The sequence below is a fragment of the Gordionus sp. m RMFG-2023 genome, chromosome 1 (assembly GCF_954871325.1).
Source record: "Gordionus sp. m RMFG-2023 chromosome 1, tfGorSpeb1-WG-v2, whole genome shotgun sequence".
Classification (NCBI taxonomy): Eukaryota; Metazoa; Nematomorpha; class Gordioida; order Chordodea; family Parachordodidae; genus Gordionus; species Gordionus sp. m RMFG-2023.
Window position 1 is genome coordinate 63,344,726 of NC_088775.1, and position 18,846 is coordinate 63,363,571.

The window sequence follows — 18,846 nt, forward strand, 5'->3', positions numbered from 1 at the left end:
CTTATTGCATATGGATATAATTTCATTTTGAATGCATGGACTAAGGTAGGTGGCATTTTTAGCCGAGCTTTTAAAAAGCTTTATATAATTATCATTATTGTTGCATAAAAGTTTCAGCAATTCCTTAAAATTCCCTTCATTATGAGAAGATGAAAGTGTTAAGGGGCCAGCTGATACTCTATGAGATCTTAATGCTAAGCCCTGCCTCCCTAGCCAAATGATTGCATCAATTATTATAATTATTCTGGCTCTGTTGGTTGTAACAATATCAATTTTTTTTTTATTCAATACATTAGATATTGATATCTTTTGATTCATAGAGATGGCTTTTAAAGCATCAGATATCTCACAAGAATCGAGATGATATTTATTTTGTTGATGATAATTAAAATTTTCAAGAGCATCTTTCCATCTTGTATATACTTGACTTACCAATGTTTTGAGTTTTTGTAACCCAGGTCCAGCATATCTTGGTGAAAAAATGACGCACACTTTACAAAAAGCTCCCTTTTCATTAGCTGAATAAGCATGCCACTTATATTTGTTAAGCCACGATGTTTGAAATGTTAAATTTCTTTTATCCAAAGACAATGGAAATTTATAGCATTTGTCAGGTGCCCAAATATTTTCCACAGCCAACAATTTTTCATTATCATTTTTAAACTGAAATTTTAAGTATAACGAAATATCTTTTTGAGGACATTGATTTTTTATATTTTTTTTTAAATTTTAAAATATATATTTCAATGTGAATTGTAGAGTTCAGACCTGAGCAGCACAACAAGAAAAGAATATAGTTTATTAAAAATATATCTTAAATAAAGATTCAAGTTATCTATTACAAATTTAAAAGACAGGGTAAGACATAGAAGGAAATTATTTGTTTTTATCTAAGATACAAGTTTTCACAATACTGCTCAACTCTGCTTGTGAATGTTGTAATATCTAAAGATTATTTGGGAATTTACAATAATCAAAATGATAAGCTTTTCATATAAAAAAGGGTTATAACTAAATAAAGCACATTGCAAAATTTTAATAACTCAAATGAAAATATAATTTCAAATAAAAAAAATAGAACTCAATTATATTATAAAATACCATACCATCATTTGATGATTTTACAGCCAAATCAACTGAGAGCTCAGATTCTTTAATAATACATAATTTTTCTAATTATAAAAAATTAAGAGAACTTATAAATGATAATTTAGAATTATACCATTATCATTTGATGATTTTATTTTAGCTAACTCATTTGTTTTGCCTGAGTATGTTGGTTGTATTTCTAATTGCAAGATTTAAATAAAAGATATTATAAAAGTGAATACCATTACCATCGTCATTTGAGGATTTTGTTATTTCTAAATCAAATTACATAAATTTTCTAAATCAATTTAAATATACCTTTATTTAGTAAAAATTTTCTTATATCCATGTGGGAATTAAATAAAAATTTTAAAAACTATCTAAATTTAGTTTAACAATTTAAATTTTATTTATCTAATTAAACAATAAAAATATATTTACAATATATATTTAATTGTTATTTAATATTTTATTAGTTCATAAAAATATATTTCATTTTAATATCGTGTATATTATTTATTTTATTTCTAAATTGAAACAGTTTTTTAAATAAAATAAAAATAAAAAAAATTTTGAGGGGTGATGGGGGGGGGCTTCAACCCCCCCCCCCCCCCCCCTTGTTTACACCACTTAAGTTATATATTAGATTTTTAAATTTTTATTATATCAAATATTTTTAATATTTAGGGGGCCATATATGAAATTCACAAGATTCTGATTCATATATTCAAGAACTTTAAACTTGGTTGAATATATTTTATTAATATTCATTAAATATATGTTATATGGGAAAACATTTTATAATAAATTATAAGTAATGAATTGAATTTCTTTTATCGATAGACAATTTCTATAATTTAATGAAAGCCCCATTATTGTTATTTTCACTTACAAGATGAATAATCCTTTTAATTATATCAAATAGTTCAAGAAAAACTATTAAAAACTGATTAATATATAATTTTATACAAAGACGCCCCCTTTCGGGAAAATAATTATACACTTTTCTAAACATTTTTATCGATTTTAAAAATGAAGATGGCCGCGTCCCAGACCAATTTTTTTTTATGAATATTAAAGAAGAGTTTACTAAATTTTTTAAAAAAATTGAAGGTCGTATTATTTCCAAAAAATCGTTTTTAGTCTTTGCATATTAAATAAAATGACCGTAAATTGGAAAAAAAATAAAAAAAATTTTTTTATCTGAAAGTAGAATCTTTGTACGTAATTTTCATATTAAATTTGTTATTTACAATTGTGTAGTTTTTAAGATTTGTTTAATTGAATGAAGGCAGATAGTGATAAAAATTCGTCATTTTTGCCACTTTGAACCCTAATATCTCCAAAAATATAAATGTTACGAGGCTAAAATTTTGGCTATCTTAACTACACTAACCTTTGTATATCATTATTTTTCTGGCATCCCCGCCTAATATAATTAATACAATTTAATACGATCAAAGCCTTACCAAATTTTAAAAAATTCGAAGGGGGTCGGCCGAATCGTGGTTGATTTGTCATGGAAAGACCCATCATTAAACTGCAAATTTTATAGTGATTCTGATTATATATAAAAAAAAATTTAAAAAAGTAAATATATATCGATAAATATATAATTAAATTGCAAGTTTAATTAAGATTCTAAATATGTAAATATATATTTATTTATTAATTAAAGAGGCTCAATTACCTAATTACAATCTTTGCTCAGAAACTGGAAGTTTCTATAAACAATATTATTTTCTTTACATTATTTTAATTTTGCGGCAATACTCCAAAACTTGAAAAATCAGTTCTCTGCAATTGTCAAGTTTGGAACTTTAAAACAAGACGCAACATGGCAATTTCCCGTCATCTATTCCAAAAACCCCTGTATAAAAAAATGACCATATCAGAAAATAGCCAAGAACATTTTTTAAAATTTAATCTACAAAAAAAAATTAGGTGTTTTTTTCAGTCACGATTTTTAAAGTTTTTTATACCTGAACCCGGTTCTAATTAGGCATCGGAATATTAGATTTAACCCCCCCCCCCCTTCATACTTATTTTTTAGTATTTTCAAAATATATGTGGATAATTGATATTAGTAAAGGCTCAATAAATAAAAAGGAATGATTATGTGGCCAAAATATATTTTTTTAATTTTCATTAAGGTTAGTATTTTTTAAAGTTTTGAAACAATTAGACTCAACCTTAACCTAACAGATAAAATGTTTTTTTTTAATATTTGTCAGTTTTAGGCCAACTCGTTTAGGTTCCATGTCAATTTAGCTAAACCTTTATCGCCGCAAAAGTATTTTATAGCGCAAAACTATTATATCGATTAAAGTTTTTAAAAAAACGATAATACTTTTATTTGTAATTCTTTTGGTATATATACATTTATATAATAATCCAATTTAACTTCTAATAATATGCAATTTGATTAACCTCGATAATATAATATTACATGTCGGAATAATATAATATACAAATATAAGGTGACCTTTAAATATATCTTACAGTAATAAATATTCAAATGTAACATATCTTCTTTCCCACCAAGTTAAGATCGTCTACCAATCTTTTTATTTACCAAGTTCAAGTTCATCTATTAATCTTTTTGTTGGCTTTAGTTCCCTTGTTGGATAACCCGTTTGCCTTCCTTTTTGACTTGGTTCAATTGTTATTATTGATTTGATTTCGCGTAGTTGGTCGGGATGTTTTAATACGGTTTTGTACGTTTATTTTTTTTTCCTTTTTCTTCTTCCCTTTTCCAGGATTGTGATGGCGATTCTAGTTTTTCGACCAATTGTTCCCACCATCACTGTTTTATTTTCGCTTGTTATTTTATCATCATCTGTAGATCTATAGCGATTTTTGCGATTCGTTGGTAGAATTATTTTCAATAGTAGTTCACCTGAAGTTTTACGTACCACTACCATTGGAGTACTCCAGATTACTCTGTATAGTTTGTCAATATTCACGTTACCATTATCATTATATTGTTGATCATGTTAATTTCTACATATGTTGGTAACGATAAGTCAAATTCTATAATTCCTGGAAATCCAAATAGGCTGCGCCAAATTTTATAATCCACGGAAATCCAAATAGGCTGTATCAATCATTTTGATAGTGCTCTTTATCATTATCATAAATTCTATTGATAGTGCCCTTTATCATTATCATAAATTCTATAATCCATGGAATCTAAATAGGCTGCATCTATCCTTTTGATAGTGCCCTTTATCATTATCATAAATTCTATAATCCTTGGAAATCTAAAATTCTATAATCCATGGAAATCTAAATAGGCTGCATCAATCATTTTGATTGTGCCCTTTTTCATATAAATTCTATAATCCATGGAATCTAAATAGGCTATCCTTTTGATAGTGCCCAATCCATGGAAATCTAAATAGGCTGCATCAATCATTTTGATAGTGCCCTTTATTATTATAAATTCTATAATCCATGGAAATCTAAATATGCTGCATCGTGCCTTTATCATAAATTCTATAATTAGTTTTAACGGTTGGTCTTCGTCATCTGGGTAGTAAACATAGTTCTCCGACGATTAATTTATCGCGAATTCTTAATTCTTTATTGTGGATTCAGTAGGGCCGCGACTTAATCTAATGAAATCGATTGCTCCTCTATCAATAGAAAATTTTGAGGATATTTTATGTGTCAATAGTCGTCAGTAGCCCATTTATCTCATTCATCTTTTATCCATAATTGCTAAATCAATTTATTTATTTTTTTAACAAAAAAAAAATTATAATTCTATATAATATTTAACTTGACTGAAGACCGAAAACCGCGCGACCTTTTACCTCGTCGCCAAATATTATATCGATTAAAGTTTTTTAAAAAACGATAATACTTTTATTTGTAATTCTTTTGGTATATATACATTTATATAATAATCCAATTTAACTTCTAATAATATGCAATTTGATTAACCTCAATAATATAATATTACATGTCGGAATAATATAATATACAAATATAAGGTGACCTTTAAATATTAAATATATCTTACAATAATAAATATTCAAATGTAACAAAAACCAGAGTTGTTAAACCCTACTTTTAAAAGTAGCGCGCCATCGCTATTTGTTAAAAAAGGAGCGCTTACCATTATCGCTAAACATCAAAAAAAATAGTGCGCTTTTAGCTACTTATTTCTAAAAGTAGCTTTGGCTACTTTTTATAAAAAAAATTTAGAAACAAATATTTTATTTTTTGTTTATAATGTAATTGCGTATGTATATAATACATAAAATCATCACTTATAATTTAAATATAGTTAGTTTTATAATAAAAGAATTTATGTAAAAAGACTATAATTTATGTAATAAAATAAGGGTCATTCCATGACAAATTAACCACGATTCGGCCGACCCCCTTCGAATTTTATAAAATTTGTTAATCAAAGAAAGATTAGTGTAGTTAAGAAATAGCCAAAATTTTATCTTCATAATTTATATTTTTGGAGATATTAGGGTTCAAAGTGGCAAAAAATGACATATTTTTACCATTGTCTGCCTTCATTCAATGCATATCTTAAAAACTACATAATTTTAAATAACAAATTAATATCAAAATTACGTACAAAGATTCTACTTTCAGATAAAAAAAAATTTTAAAATTATTTTAGCAAATTTCCGGTCATTTTATTCAATATGCAAGGATTAAAAACAATTTTTTGGAAATAATACAACCTTCAATTTTAAAAAATTTTTTTAGTAGACATTAGTAAACTCTTCCTTTATATTTATAAAAAAAATTGGTCTGGGACGCCGCCATCTTTATTCTCAAAATCGATAAAAGTGTTTAGAAAAGTGTATAAATATTTCCCAAAAGGGGGCGTCTTTGTATAAAATTATATATTAATCAGTTTTTAATGGTTTTTCTTGAACTATTTGATATATTTTAAAGGATTAAATAACAATAAATGGGACTTTCATTCAATTATAGAAATTGTCTACCGATAAAAGAAATTTAAATTATTACTTTATTTATAATTTATTATAAAATATTTTGCCTATATTGTTATATATTTCTTATATATTTGTAGTGGATATTTTATATATATATATTGGTATATTATATATATATTTATCAATATTTTTAGTATTAAATTATAAATATCAATCAATCAATTATAAATATATATTTAGTTAGTAATAATATTGATTTTTGTTGATATTGATTTTTATATGATAATCGGCGCGGAAGGTTTTGTAATAAAAAAAACGAATGTTTTTGTATTCATTATGAAAATTATGACAAGATTGTTGGAATTAATATAATTATGAGAATATTATATAAAAAAATTATAAGATATATAAACTATTGTAAAAATTATGAAATAAAGTAGAATAAATAGCAAGAATATATTATATAATCGGAGGAATTAAATATATATATATAATTAAATATTATTAGAGAGTTATTTTAGAGTCATATAAATTTAATAAAATTAGAGTTATTTTATTGGTGCCGACTGACCAAGATACGTTAACACTTATTAGGGAAAAAATAAGTTTGAGAAAAATATAAAAATTAAAATATTTAGAGAAAAAATAAAACAAGAGTGTTTTATAAAAATAAATTTCAGAAGTTATTAATCAACAAAAATATTTTCTAGGACCGGGTTCCTCAAAATTATAGTGGATTCTGGATATTTAAAAGTAAGAAAATTTTTTTTATTTGATTTTTAAATTACACAACGCAATAGTAGGATTTTTGGATTAAAATTAGAAAAATATAGATAAAATTTTAAATTTTGGATAATTAATGAAATTATGGTTTTTTCTTTTGTTACTGTTCATCGTAGGCCTGATTTTGATAAAATGCAGAATTATAAGGATCATTTTAATAAAATATTTAATTCAAAGCTTAATAAAGTGGATGTAACTAATAATATCATTACTGCAGTAATTTTTTTTGTGTTTTATGTAATATTGATTATAATGAAACATGCAATTAAGAAAATAAAAAAAAAATCTATTAAAGAAAATGATATAAAAAATACTAATACTGAAAATTTAATTTCTGAAATTTTGGTGAAATCTCCAGATATTTCTGAAGATATCCAAAATAGCTTACATTTAATTTTGTTAGAATTAAAAAAATTAAATGATAAAAAGAATATTATGTCGGAGGAAAAATCCTAGGAAATATTAGATACTGGTGAAGTATTTAATTTTTCTCAGAATAATAATATATCAGAGGATATCAATGAAAAATTTAATTCAATAGTGATTGAATTAAAAAAAAAAAAATTTCAGAGGTTTTAATTGAGAGACCTGTTGAAATTGTAAAAAATTATAATAAAAATAGTACTTTGAGACAAAGTACGGAAGAATCTCTAATTTTATGTGAAATTAGAGAAATGAGAGAAAACTTGAAAGTTTTGTCTAAAGATGTGTCCAACTTAAAAATTAAAAATAATAATATAATTGAAAGTTGTGAACTCTGTGGAAGAAGAGGACATATCGGTAAAAATTGTTATTCAAGAGACCGAAAAATGAATGAGAATGGTAATGTAAAACCAAGTGAAAAAAATGACATTGTGTGTCATAGATGTGGTTTTGTAGGACATATTAAACGAAATTGCATGGTTAAAGAAGCAAATTTTAAAAGTGGATTTCCACAAAGAACCTCGGTAGTGTTACAACCGGTGGTTAGAAATATACAAAATCCTATTATTAAAAATGTGGATAAAATTGAAAATTATAATACAGATCATGATAGAATGTGTTTCAAATGTGAAGAAATGGGACACATTGCTATCAATTATATTCAAATTGTGAGTGGATTACAGTGACTATATGATTCGAAAGAGAATCATATTAAAATTGATAAATTAATTTTAAAGAGTATTAAAATTTGTGATAATTATAATTTTATTAAAAATTTTGTGGATATATATTAAAATAGATAATCATCATGGGAATGAAGATTATACATTGAAATTTAACTCGAATAAAAAAGGTTATAATGTTGGAAATTTTTATTGTCATTTTGATGAAATAAAAAATTTTAAATTAAACAGTAATCTGAATAAAAAGGATTATTGTAATCAAATGAGTGATATATATCCAGGGGAAATTTTAAATAAAAACATAAATGAAATTCAGAGACTTTTAAATTCTGAGATGAATTTAGGTATGAATATTAATTATATTGACAATGAGATTAAAATAAATGTCATTCAACTCATTAAAATGCCTAAAAATTTAATAACTGAGGGAGCAAAAGAACAGAGTTCATGTCCTCATATTAATTTAAAATTTGGTGGACAAATGGTTGAAATGTTATTTGATACCGGGGCAAGTATTTCAATAATGTCTAGTGAAAATTTTTATAAATATTGGCCGAATGGTATTGTTGAGAGACAAAATATGTGTATAAAACAATTTGATGGATCTGAAATCAAAGTTTTGGGTAGAACTCAGTGGGATGTTATTTTCCATGATATTCCTATAATTTTGGATTTATGGATAGTGAATAAAAATGTTGAAACAATTATGGGTTGGGATTGGATTACCAAATTGGGACCTCGAAATAATTATTGGGATTTATTTATCATTGATAGCGAATTGGCTAAAGAAAATGCCGAAAGAAAAATAATGGCTAATGAAGTCAGAGAAAAACTTAAAGAAAGAGAAATGAATAAATTAATGAGTGAAATGAAAGAATCTATAGTTAATAACAATATTTGTGAATATCATATGAAACCCATGATGTATTCAAATCCATCTGAGATCAATAATGAAATTGAAAATGATAAAAAAATTAATAATGAAATTAATGAATTTAATAGAGTTAAAAATGCTATACCTATTTTAGTGGAAAAATATGGTATAATTTTTGAAGACACTTTGGGATGTCTAAATGATTATCAAGTGGATTTAAAATTAAAAGAGGGATTTTCACCTATTTTCTTAGGGTGTCGTAGAGTTCCTTTTGAGTGGAAAAGGGAAATCAATGAAGAATTAAAATGGGTTAATGATGGTATTATTATTCCTGTGGAATATAGTGAATGGGCTATACCATTAGTACCTGTTAAAAAATCTAACGGAAAACTTAGATTATGTGCAGATTTTAGAGTAACACTTAACAAATGGGTTGTGGAAGTGAAATATCCATTGCCGCGAATTGAAGAAATTTTGGCAAATTTAAAAGGGGCCAAATATTTTTCAAAGGTTGACTTTTCATCAGCTTATTTACAATTGCCTTTGAAAGAAGAAATTCGTAAATTGATGACAATAACGACGCCTAAAGGATTATTTACATTTTGTAGATTACCTTTTGGGTTAAGTGTATCTGCACCGATTTTTCAGAGAACAATGGCATCAGTTTTCCAAGGTTTGGAAGGTGTATTTTATTATATGGATGATGTGTTGATAACTGGAGTGACCCCAGAACAACATAATCAACGTCTGGAAGAGGTTTTCAAGAGAATTAAAGATAAAGGTTTAAAAGCTAGTAAAGAGAAAAGTATTCTTGGTGTCACCGAAATAGTGTATTTGGGTCATCAGATTAATGGAATTGAAGTGAAACCTCTTGATAAAAATTTAAAAAATATTTTGAACATAAATCAGCCTAGTAATAAAGCGGAGGTACAGTCTTTTATGGGCATGATAAATTATTATCATAGATTTGTGGATAATTTTGCAAAAATTGCAGCTCCATTATATGACTTATTAAAAAAAGGTGTTAATTTTGAATGGAAAATTGAACAAAGAAATGCTTTTGAAAATTTAAAGAGAAAAATTGGTGAGGAACCAATTTTAGTGTGTTTTAACAATGATTTGGAGATAATTCTTGCAGTTGATGCATCCAATAAAGGTGTAGGAGGTGCCTTATTACATGTCATTGATGGTTTAGAGAGACCAATTATTTTTTTTTCGAGAATATTTCATGAAGTTGAAACGAGGTACTCTGTTATAGAACAGGAGGCCTTAGCGATTATTTTTGGGTTGACCAAATGTCGCGAATATTTAATTGGGAAAAGATTTGTGATTTATACCGATCACAAGCCCTTAATTCATTTGTTCAAGAAAGATAACAAAGAATTAATGATGTCTCCAAGATTACAACGGTGGTTGTTACTTGTGGGAAGTTTTAATGTTGAAATAAAATATCGGCGAGGAAGAGAAAATCATTTGCCTGATATATTATCAAGATTAGGAGCAGGTTGTGCTACTTCTGAAATAATTGATAATATGATTATAGATAGAGAAGATGCTTTAGTGCGTACTTTATCATATATGTTAAAAGGAGGTCCTACAACTTGGGAAGATCTCAAATCATATACTTTAAAGATAAAGTATTGAGGCAAATAAAATTATTTTTAACGGGAAAAAAAACATGGAAAAATAATTATAAAATTTATCAAAAATTCGAAAAAGAATTATCCGTGGTGGATGATTGTTTAATGAGGGGAAATAGGGCAGTAATTCCTTTGAAATTACGTGCTAAAATAATTAATTTATTACATGCAGGACATCAGGGTCAAAGTAAAATGAAATCTTGAGCTCGTGAATATGTGTGGTGGCCTGGAATGGGTAATGATATTGAAAAAATTACAAAGGAATGTGTTCCATGTAATACCTGTGCCGTTATGCCCCATAAAGAGATGGGACAAGTATGGCCAAAATCAAAGAAACCATGGGATCGTCTTCACATTGATTTTTTTGAATTGGATAAAAAATCATATTTTTTAGTTGTGGATTCATATTCCAAATGGATTGAATTTGAAGAGGTTCAAGGTTTAACAACTAAAGTTGTTATTAAATTATTACAAAAATTGTGGGCTAAATTTGGGATTCCTAAAATAATTGTGTCGGATGGTGGTCCGGCATTTATAAGTGAGAATTTTAAACAATTTTGTAATTCGATAAAATTAACCATATTTTGACTCCACCTTATCATCCTAGTTCTAATGGCCAGGCTGAAAGAATGGTAGCCATAGTGAAAAGTTGGTTAAAGAAATCTAAACAAGAGAAAAATGAAGTCTGGTTAGCCCAGTTATATTATAATAATTCAAGAAATAAAGAGGGAGTTACTCCTGTTGAATTATTTTTGGGTAGAAGAACCAGATTACCTTTAGATTTTCTTAAATCAAAAGAGATTGATAATTTAGAATCTTATGGAAAAAGCAATATAAAATTTCCTGTGGGTCAAATTATTTGGGGAAGACTTTTTGACCATAAAAAAAATGGGAAAAAGGTATTGTTTTGGATAATATTGGGAATAAATTGTGTAATATAAAGTTTGATGATGGTACTGTGGGAGTACGTCATAATGATTTTATTAAGGTATATGATTAAAAAAAAAAAATAATAAATTTGTCCATAAAGACCGGAAACAAAGTTCCTATAAATCTTTAGAACAGACTTACTTTGTACTTAAACAATTTAGAGTTAAATTTATACAATTAAGTATAAATGAGAAATATAAATTAGATAATTAAAAATATATGTATAGCAAAAAGGTGAATAAACTGAGAAGAAATTAATATAAAATAAAATACTTATCATTTTAGAGAAGAGTGAATAAAAAAAAAATTTTGAACATGCAGATTTATGGGAAAATCTACGCTAGGTATATATGTTACATTTTATAAAAAAATTTATAATACTCTTATAATTTAGATATAGTGATTAGAGAACTGCACGGGCTGTCCGTAGCCCGACCCGACCCGACCCGAGCCCGAGGCTCGGGTCGGGTTCGGACATCAAAAAAAAAATTTCTCGGGTTCGGGCTCGGGTCGGGTTGTAAAAGCTGTCCGACCCGAAAACCCGACCCGACCCGAAAATATATATAATAATATTAATATCTTAAATAGTTAGTATAATTTATAATATTAATTATAAAATCATACTATTTAATATTTATCACATTTTAGGATTAAAATGTCAATCATATTAACATGTCATGTCATTATTAATTATTATTTTATAAACCTAACAACCGGATACCAAACTATTTTATTACTAAATTGTGTTTCTCGTAAATTACAAGATAAGACATATTTTATGTAAGTTTTATTTATTATTTAACTAGCCTATACATTGTCTTTTTTAACATTTGTTTTAACCCTTCACTACAAAGGTAGAAAAAACTCCCTTAACTACAAAGGTGGGGTCTATTTTACCCCAAATTTTGATTAGATATATCTCAAAACATATTAAAAATTGAGATCTAAAATTTTGAGTATATATTTAAAAAATATTGGAAATAATAAATACAAAATCTTAGATTAATATTTACTTCCAAAAAAAAGTTAGAAAAATTTTCCTAAAATTACTGAAATAAAATTTTCTTTTTCAGTACTTCCTTTAATTATTTTATTATCACTAAATAAAATTCAAAAAATTCAAATTTTATTAAATCAATGTTGAATAATGATAATTACATAAATTTTATAAAAAAATATCATATATCAAAAAAAATATTAATCATCAAATATGTAAAATTATTAAAAAATAATAATGTAAATATATATCTTAATATTATTATTGAATATTTTTTTCTTAAGAAACTACAGAGGTGGTAGATACGTTTTTGGACTTCTCTCTATGGGAGGCTGACAATGCGTATTCTGATGCTAGCGCCGAAGTTGACGAGCTAAAAAAATATCTAGATCCGAAATTATGTGTTGATGACGATAATATTTTAAAATGGTGGAAAACAAACCATTATGAGTTTCCAAATTTAAGTATTTTAGCTCTTAAATTCCTGGCTATCCCTGCTTCGTCGGCTAGCAGTGAAAGGGCGTTTTCAGCTGCTGGTAGGGCCTTTGAGGAGAGAAGGACTCGTTTAAAGCCAGATAAACTGGACGCCTCTTTATTTATATATCATAATTATTCACTTTGTGATAATTTTGATAATGATATTGATGAGGTCAATATATAATATAATATGTTCATTATATTTTTTATATATTTATTAACTTTTACATCATATCTATATTCGCATAAATGATGCTTATTATATAATCGTTATAATTTTTAAATTCGCTTGTATATTAATCGTTTTATAATATTTTTTACAAATTTTAAAAATGCAACTTAATATATATCTTGAATAGATTATGGCCGTCAAATAAACTTTTATTTAAGGTGGCTGAACTGAATAAATACACATAAATTTTTTTTTGGTTATTATAATATTAAAACTTAAATTGCAAAATTTTATTCGGGTCGGGCTCGGGTCGGGTCGGGTTGGATTAAAAAATGTGTGCTCGGGCTCGGGTCGGGCTCGGACAAAAAAAAATTTTAAATTCGGGCTCGGGTCGGGCTCGGGTTGCGAAAAAATTACTTTGCAGTTCTCTAATAGTGATTCTAAATTCTTAATTATTGGGAGAATAATAGTAGATAATTGAAACTTTATAATATAAATTTCGAGGAAAATATGAGTTTTTTTTTAAATTAACATGTGTTATGAATTGATTGTAAAAAAGAAAATTTGTTTTTAATGATAAGTTAGAGAATGTTTTATATAGAAAGAAAAATAAAAAGAAACAAAATTTCTTATATGGAGATAAAAGTAAAAATAAACAAAATATTTAGTTTTTGAAATAAAAACATGAGTGAGTTTTCATGAAAGTTTCTTTCTTTGTATAATTTACATAAGGGAAAAATAGAAGTAATGTATATTATAGAAAATGGAGAAATTAATGTTATATATGAATTAAATATATAGGGGTAATAGTGAATCCTTTATATGTTAAAAGAAAAAATTGAAAATGGATAATTTGTGATTTATTATTTTAAATGTAAAGTGAAAAATAACATATTTTTGTAAAAGAAAATAACTGGAAAGTTGTTTTTCATAAAAATTCATATAAAAAAAAAGAGATGATTAATAATTATTAATTTATAAAGAAATAATTTAATAAATTATTTTTCAAAATTAAAATTTAAAAGTAAAATTTTTTTTATAAATTAGTGTATAAATAAAAAAAAATGAACTATAAATTGGACACAGAGGACCATATAATATATTTGAAAATTGTAAAAAAGAGAAAAATATCTATTAAGAAGCCCCGTGGGGACAGCTATAAGCGTTGTGCCGAAGTTTCGGACACTCCATTAAAAATTGTATGATACCAACTAAGGTATTGATGAAACAAGAGTGTAATGATTATGTGAGTGACTCGGAGGAAGTCCCTACAACCAGTTATTTTTGTGGAAAAAATAAAAATGTAATATCTGGGGATAGATATGTAAATTATAATAAAACAAATGAAATTGAATCTAGTAAACAATATGGGAATAGACCATGGCCACCGCATAATTATGATGGAAAGTTTAAAAGAACAAATGGAATACAACCTAAAACCGTGGTCGGAACAAATTCAATTATGGAAGATAAATATAAATATTATACTAAGATGTCAAATATCGGTGACAAAGCTACCAAATTGAGTTCGACCGTGATTAAAATGAACGATAATATGAATTTACAAAAGAAATATACTTGTATGGATACTGAAGAAAATGAAATTTTGAAAGAGGACAAAGATATTGAATAAATATAGAAATGTCAAGTTCACATATTTTTTTTTATTATTACGTCTTGGTTTTTTTTTGGCGGTCGTGTTATATATTTCTTATATATTTGTAGTGGATATTGTATATATATATATTAATATATTATATATATATTTATCAATATTTTTAGTATTAAATTATAAATGTCAATCAATCAATTATAAATGTCAATCAATCAATTATAAATATATATTTAGTTAGTAATAATATTGATTTTTGTTGATATTGATTTTTATATGATAATCGGCGCGGAAGGTTTTGTAATAAAAAAAAACGAATGTTTTTGTATTCATTATGAAAATTATGACAAGATTGTTGGAATTAATATAATTATGAGAATATTATATAAAAAAATTATAAGATATATAAACTATTGTAAAAATTATGAAATAAAGTAGAATAAATAGCAAGAATATATTATATAATCGGAGGAATTAAATATATATATATAATTAAATATTATTAGAGAGTTATTTTAGAGTCATATAAATTTAATAAAATTAGAGTTATTTTATTAACATATATTTAAAGAATATTAATAAAATATATTCAACAATCAGAATCTTGTGCATTTCATATATGGCGCCCTAAATATTAAAAATAAAATATAAATTTAAAAATCTAATATATAACTCACTTTTAAATTAAGGTCCGGATGGGTGTAAAAACTTAATATATATTTCTTCCTGCTTTTGATTTTTCACCAAAACAAAGGCTCAATTAGAATCATAAAAACACGTTATGTATCCTGATATTTCTCCAAAAATTATACTTTCATCATTATATGATAAATATTCAAGAGACTTTCTATTGAATTAAAATACATTTTACTTTTAAATTGGTGTAGACCTGTTGGAATCAATGTGTGAATTTTCTGTGTTCCAAGTATAAGTCTAGTTTTTGAAAATCTTTCCCTGAGTAATATTTCTTCGTAATCATAATTTTTTTTTGGTCATATATTCAAAATATATGCCATTAATATTTTCTTTAGCTAACTCGTACAATTCATATGATGTGGTTATTTGCTTTGAGTAAGGCCTTTATAAACTAGCTCTATCGGCTAATCTTTTAACAGTGCCACCAATCCCATCACTTCCGTGTGCTGTAGCAGGAAAATGCCATTTCGCCTGTGCCCCGAAATCCATCTCATGATGGCAAATATTAATAAAATTTTTGCGATTTTTATACTGTGCAGCGGAGCCATCGGAAAAATAAAATATTTTATTTGGCATACAAGATTTATTAATTAAAAAATTTACCAATGTTTTTTGGAAATAATATACTGCTATTGTATTGTGTTGCAAAGATTCGGACATCATTACGTATAGGCAACAAATTTTGGCAAACTTTATAATATATAACAAAAGAGTGAACAGTGGATTGAGCCCTATTCCAATGATAACTTTGTACTTCATCCTGAAGTATAAAGCTATAGTTTTCTTAAAAATCACATAAAATTAAATATTGGCCTTCGTCTAAGTTCAATTTTAGATTGTTTTAATACAACGATTGTTGCGTTGAAATAAAAGATGGGGTATTAAAGATTCCATTTTATCAAAAAAGGCATTGATAATTTCATCTACTGGCTTGGTTATTGTTTCAAGAGTGGTTCTATCTACGGATAGCCATTATTTGTATGTTATAAGTTTGATGTCCTTAGAACGAAACAATATTTCTATTTGATCGTGTAAATGTGTTGACCCTGGTCAATTATCACATTTGCCCATATAAATATATTTTATTGATTGAAACACTCATTTATTGTTATTCTTATTTACAAGTAAAGGTATGCCGATTTTAGAAAATCCGATCCAATATTTATATTGTATTGGGTTATTTTATGATGATAATATTTTTATAATTTCATATTTGTAATATTTTAAAAATATCAAATTATTTTAAAAAATTGAGTAGCGAAAATTTTGATATTATTTTTGGCGTCATATATGAAATGCACAAGATTTCATATATTCCTCAAAACTTGGTTGGACATATTTTATTAACATTCATTAAATATATGTTATATGGGCAAAAAAATTTATAATAAATTATAAAGTAATAAATTGAATTTCTTTTATCGATAGACAATTTATATAATTGAATAAAAGTCCCATTTATTGTTATTTTCACTTGCAAGATCAATAATCCTTTAAATTTTATCAAATAGTTTAAGAAAAAAAACATTAAAAACTGATTAATATATAATTTTAGTTGGGAAAATATTTATACACTTTTATCGATTTTGAGAATGAAGATGGCCGCGTCCCAGACCAATTTTTTTTTATAAATATAAAGGAAGAGTTTAGAATGTACTAAATTTTTTTTAAAAATTGAAGGTCGTATTATTTCCAAAAAATTGTTTATAGTCCTTGCATATTGAATAAAATGACTGGAAATTAATCTTTGTACGTAATTTTGATATTAAATTTGTTATTTAACTACACTAACCTTTCTTTGATTAACAAATTTTAAAAAAATCGAAGGGGGTCGGTCGAAAATCTCATTTTTTTTGCTCATTTGACATGGAATGACCCATAACCATATGGTAATATTTATTATTTAATTTTTTGCATTTTAATTATAAAATCATTTCTATACTATCATTCCCAAGTCTAAAGTTACTATCAGAAAGTATAAGTTTCGCCTTACTAAATAATCTCTCAACACTAGCACTTTAGCACAAGGTTAATTTCATATACATATTTTTATATAAGAAAAATTATCAAAAATACTCATTTGTATAGATTTAAAAAATGCTTCTAGGGGATTTTCTATTATATTAGTATCCTTTATTTCAAAAAAAATTACCAATGGAAGTCGTTTTTATGGTTCTAACTAGGGCATCTTTGTTTGTTATCTCTATCATTTAGTGTCTGGCGACAAAAATAGTTTTAATCATCATAGTAAATGATGGATTGTCAACCAATGACATTGGCTGCTGTATCATTTATAAAATCGACAATAACTTTATCAGCCAGTTTCTGAGATATATTAGCATGTAAAATATTATAAATCAATTTAGCTTGATTGAATTGGTTTCTTTGAATGTAGTCACCTATCCTAAAATTTTAAGATGTTTTTCTATCTCTTTAAAACTGTTGGTATGAACATTCTTACAAAATAAAAATATTAGAATTTAAAAATGGCAATTACCTTTAGGTGTTTTTGAGGTTATAGGTACTAGATTTATTGAACAAATAAATTTGTACCCACCATTTGTTTTTACATTAATTTAATATTTTAAAATTTTGGAAATGGATAATTAGTTTTGTTATAATCCATGGGTTCGCTGTATATTGTCTTCTCGGAACGTATATATGATGTTTTTATTAAAACGTATGGCATTGATTTTATATATTTAAAATTCCCATCAAGCCAGGCCAGCAACAATCAATAATATATAGGTTCGGCCCGAAAAATGAATCTTATATTTCTTTCCTATTCTTCATTTTTGTGATTATATATCACAATTAATCATGCCAAATCTCCCCATTTGACTATATTTAAAAATGGAAATACTGAGTTATCCGTTTTAAAATATCAGCTCGTATAGAGCAATTTTGCATCACTAATCACAATTATAAAACGAATCTTTAAAAAAAAGGAAGTTTAAAAAAAATTAAGAGGTGGGAAATATTTAGATTTGCTATTAATTTTCATACATATTTTATAATAAAATAGATAAACATAATTAAATTATTAGTTATTATTGAATATTAATAATTTGCAACAACCAGGCCATGGAGAGGCTCGGGCTAAAATATTTGATTTTGCATGTATTTATTCCCCATTAAATTTTAGTTTGATCATTTATTTATTTATTATGAACTAATGGGATAATTATATATAAGAGCTAAGACCTGATGTGGGTTATTGGGACTAGAACTGTATTAAATCAGCTAAGGCATGATATGAGATAGTAGAGTTAGAGAATATGTTTTTTTTTAAATTAATCACTCATCCGTTTCTTATATTATTTGGCCCAAAAGTCATGAAAAATAATGATTATATAAGTTGAGAAGATTAAAAATTATCATATATTTAAAAAAAAAATTATTGAAGAAAGAGTGGTAAGTGGACAAATGAAGAAATCGATATGTTGAAAAATTCCATTCAAACGTTTGCAAATGATTTAGAAAGAATAAGCGAGCATATTAAAAATAAGACAATGTAAACAAATTTATTAGGCCATTTTATT

General features: G+C 25.8%; 1 protein-coding gene across 2 annotated transcripts in view; it reads left to right on the forward strand.

Moving 5' to 3' along the window:
* Positions 1 to 18,846, forward strand: part of LOC135922817 (chromatin complexes subunit BAP18-like) — a 30,307-nt gene that overhangs the window by 11,071 nt on the left and 390 nt on the right. Inside the window, exon 3 of one of the 2 annotated variants that reach the window (XM_065457299.1) lies at positions 18,711 to 18,818. The exons of the other annotated variant lie outside the window; for it this stretch is intronic. Within the exon in view, the coding sequence (XP_065313371.1) occupies positions 18,711 to 18,818 (108 nt within the window). The remainder of the gene's footprint in view (positions 1 to 18,710; positions 18,819 to 18,846) is intronic. 2 annotated transcript variants of the gene reach the window in all.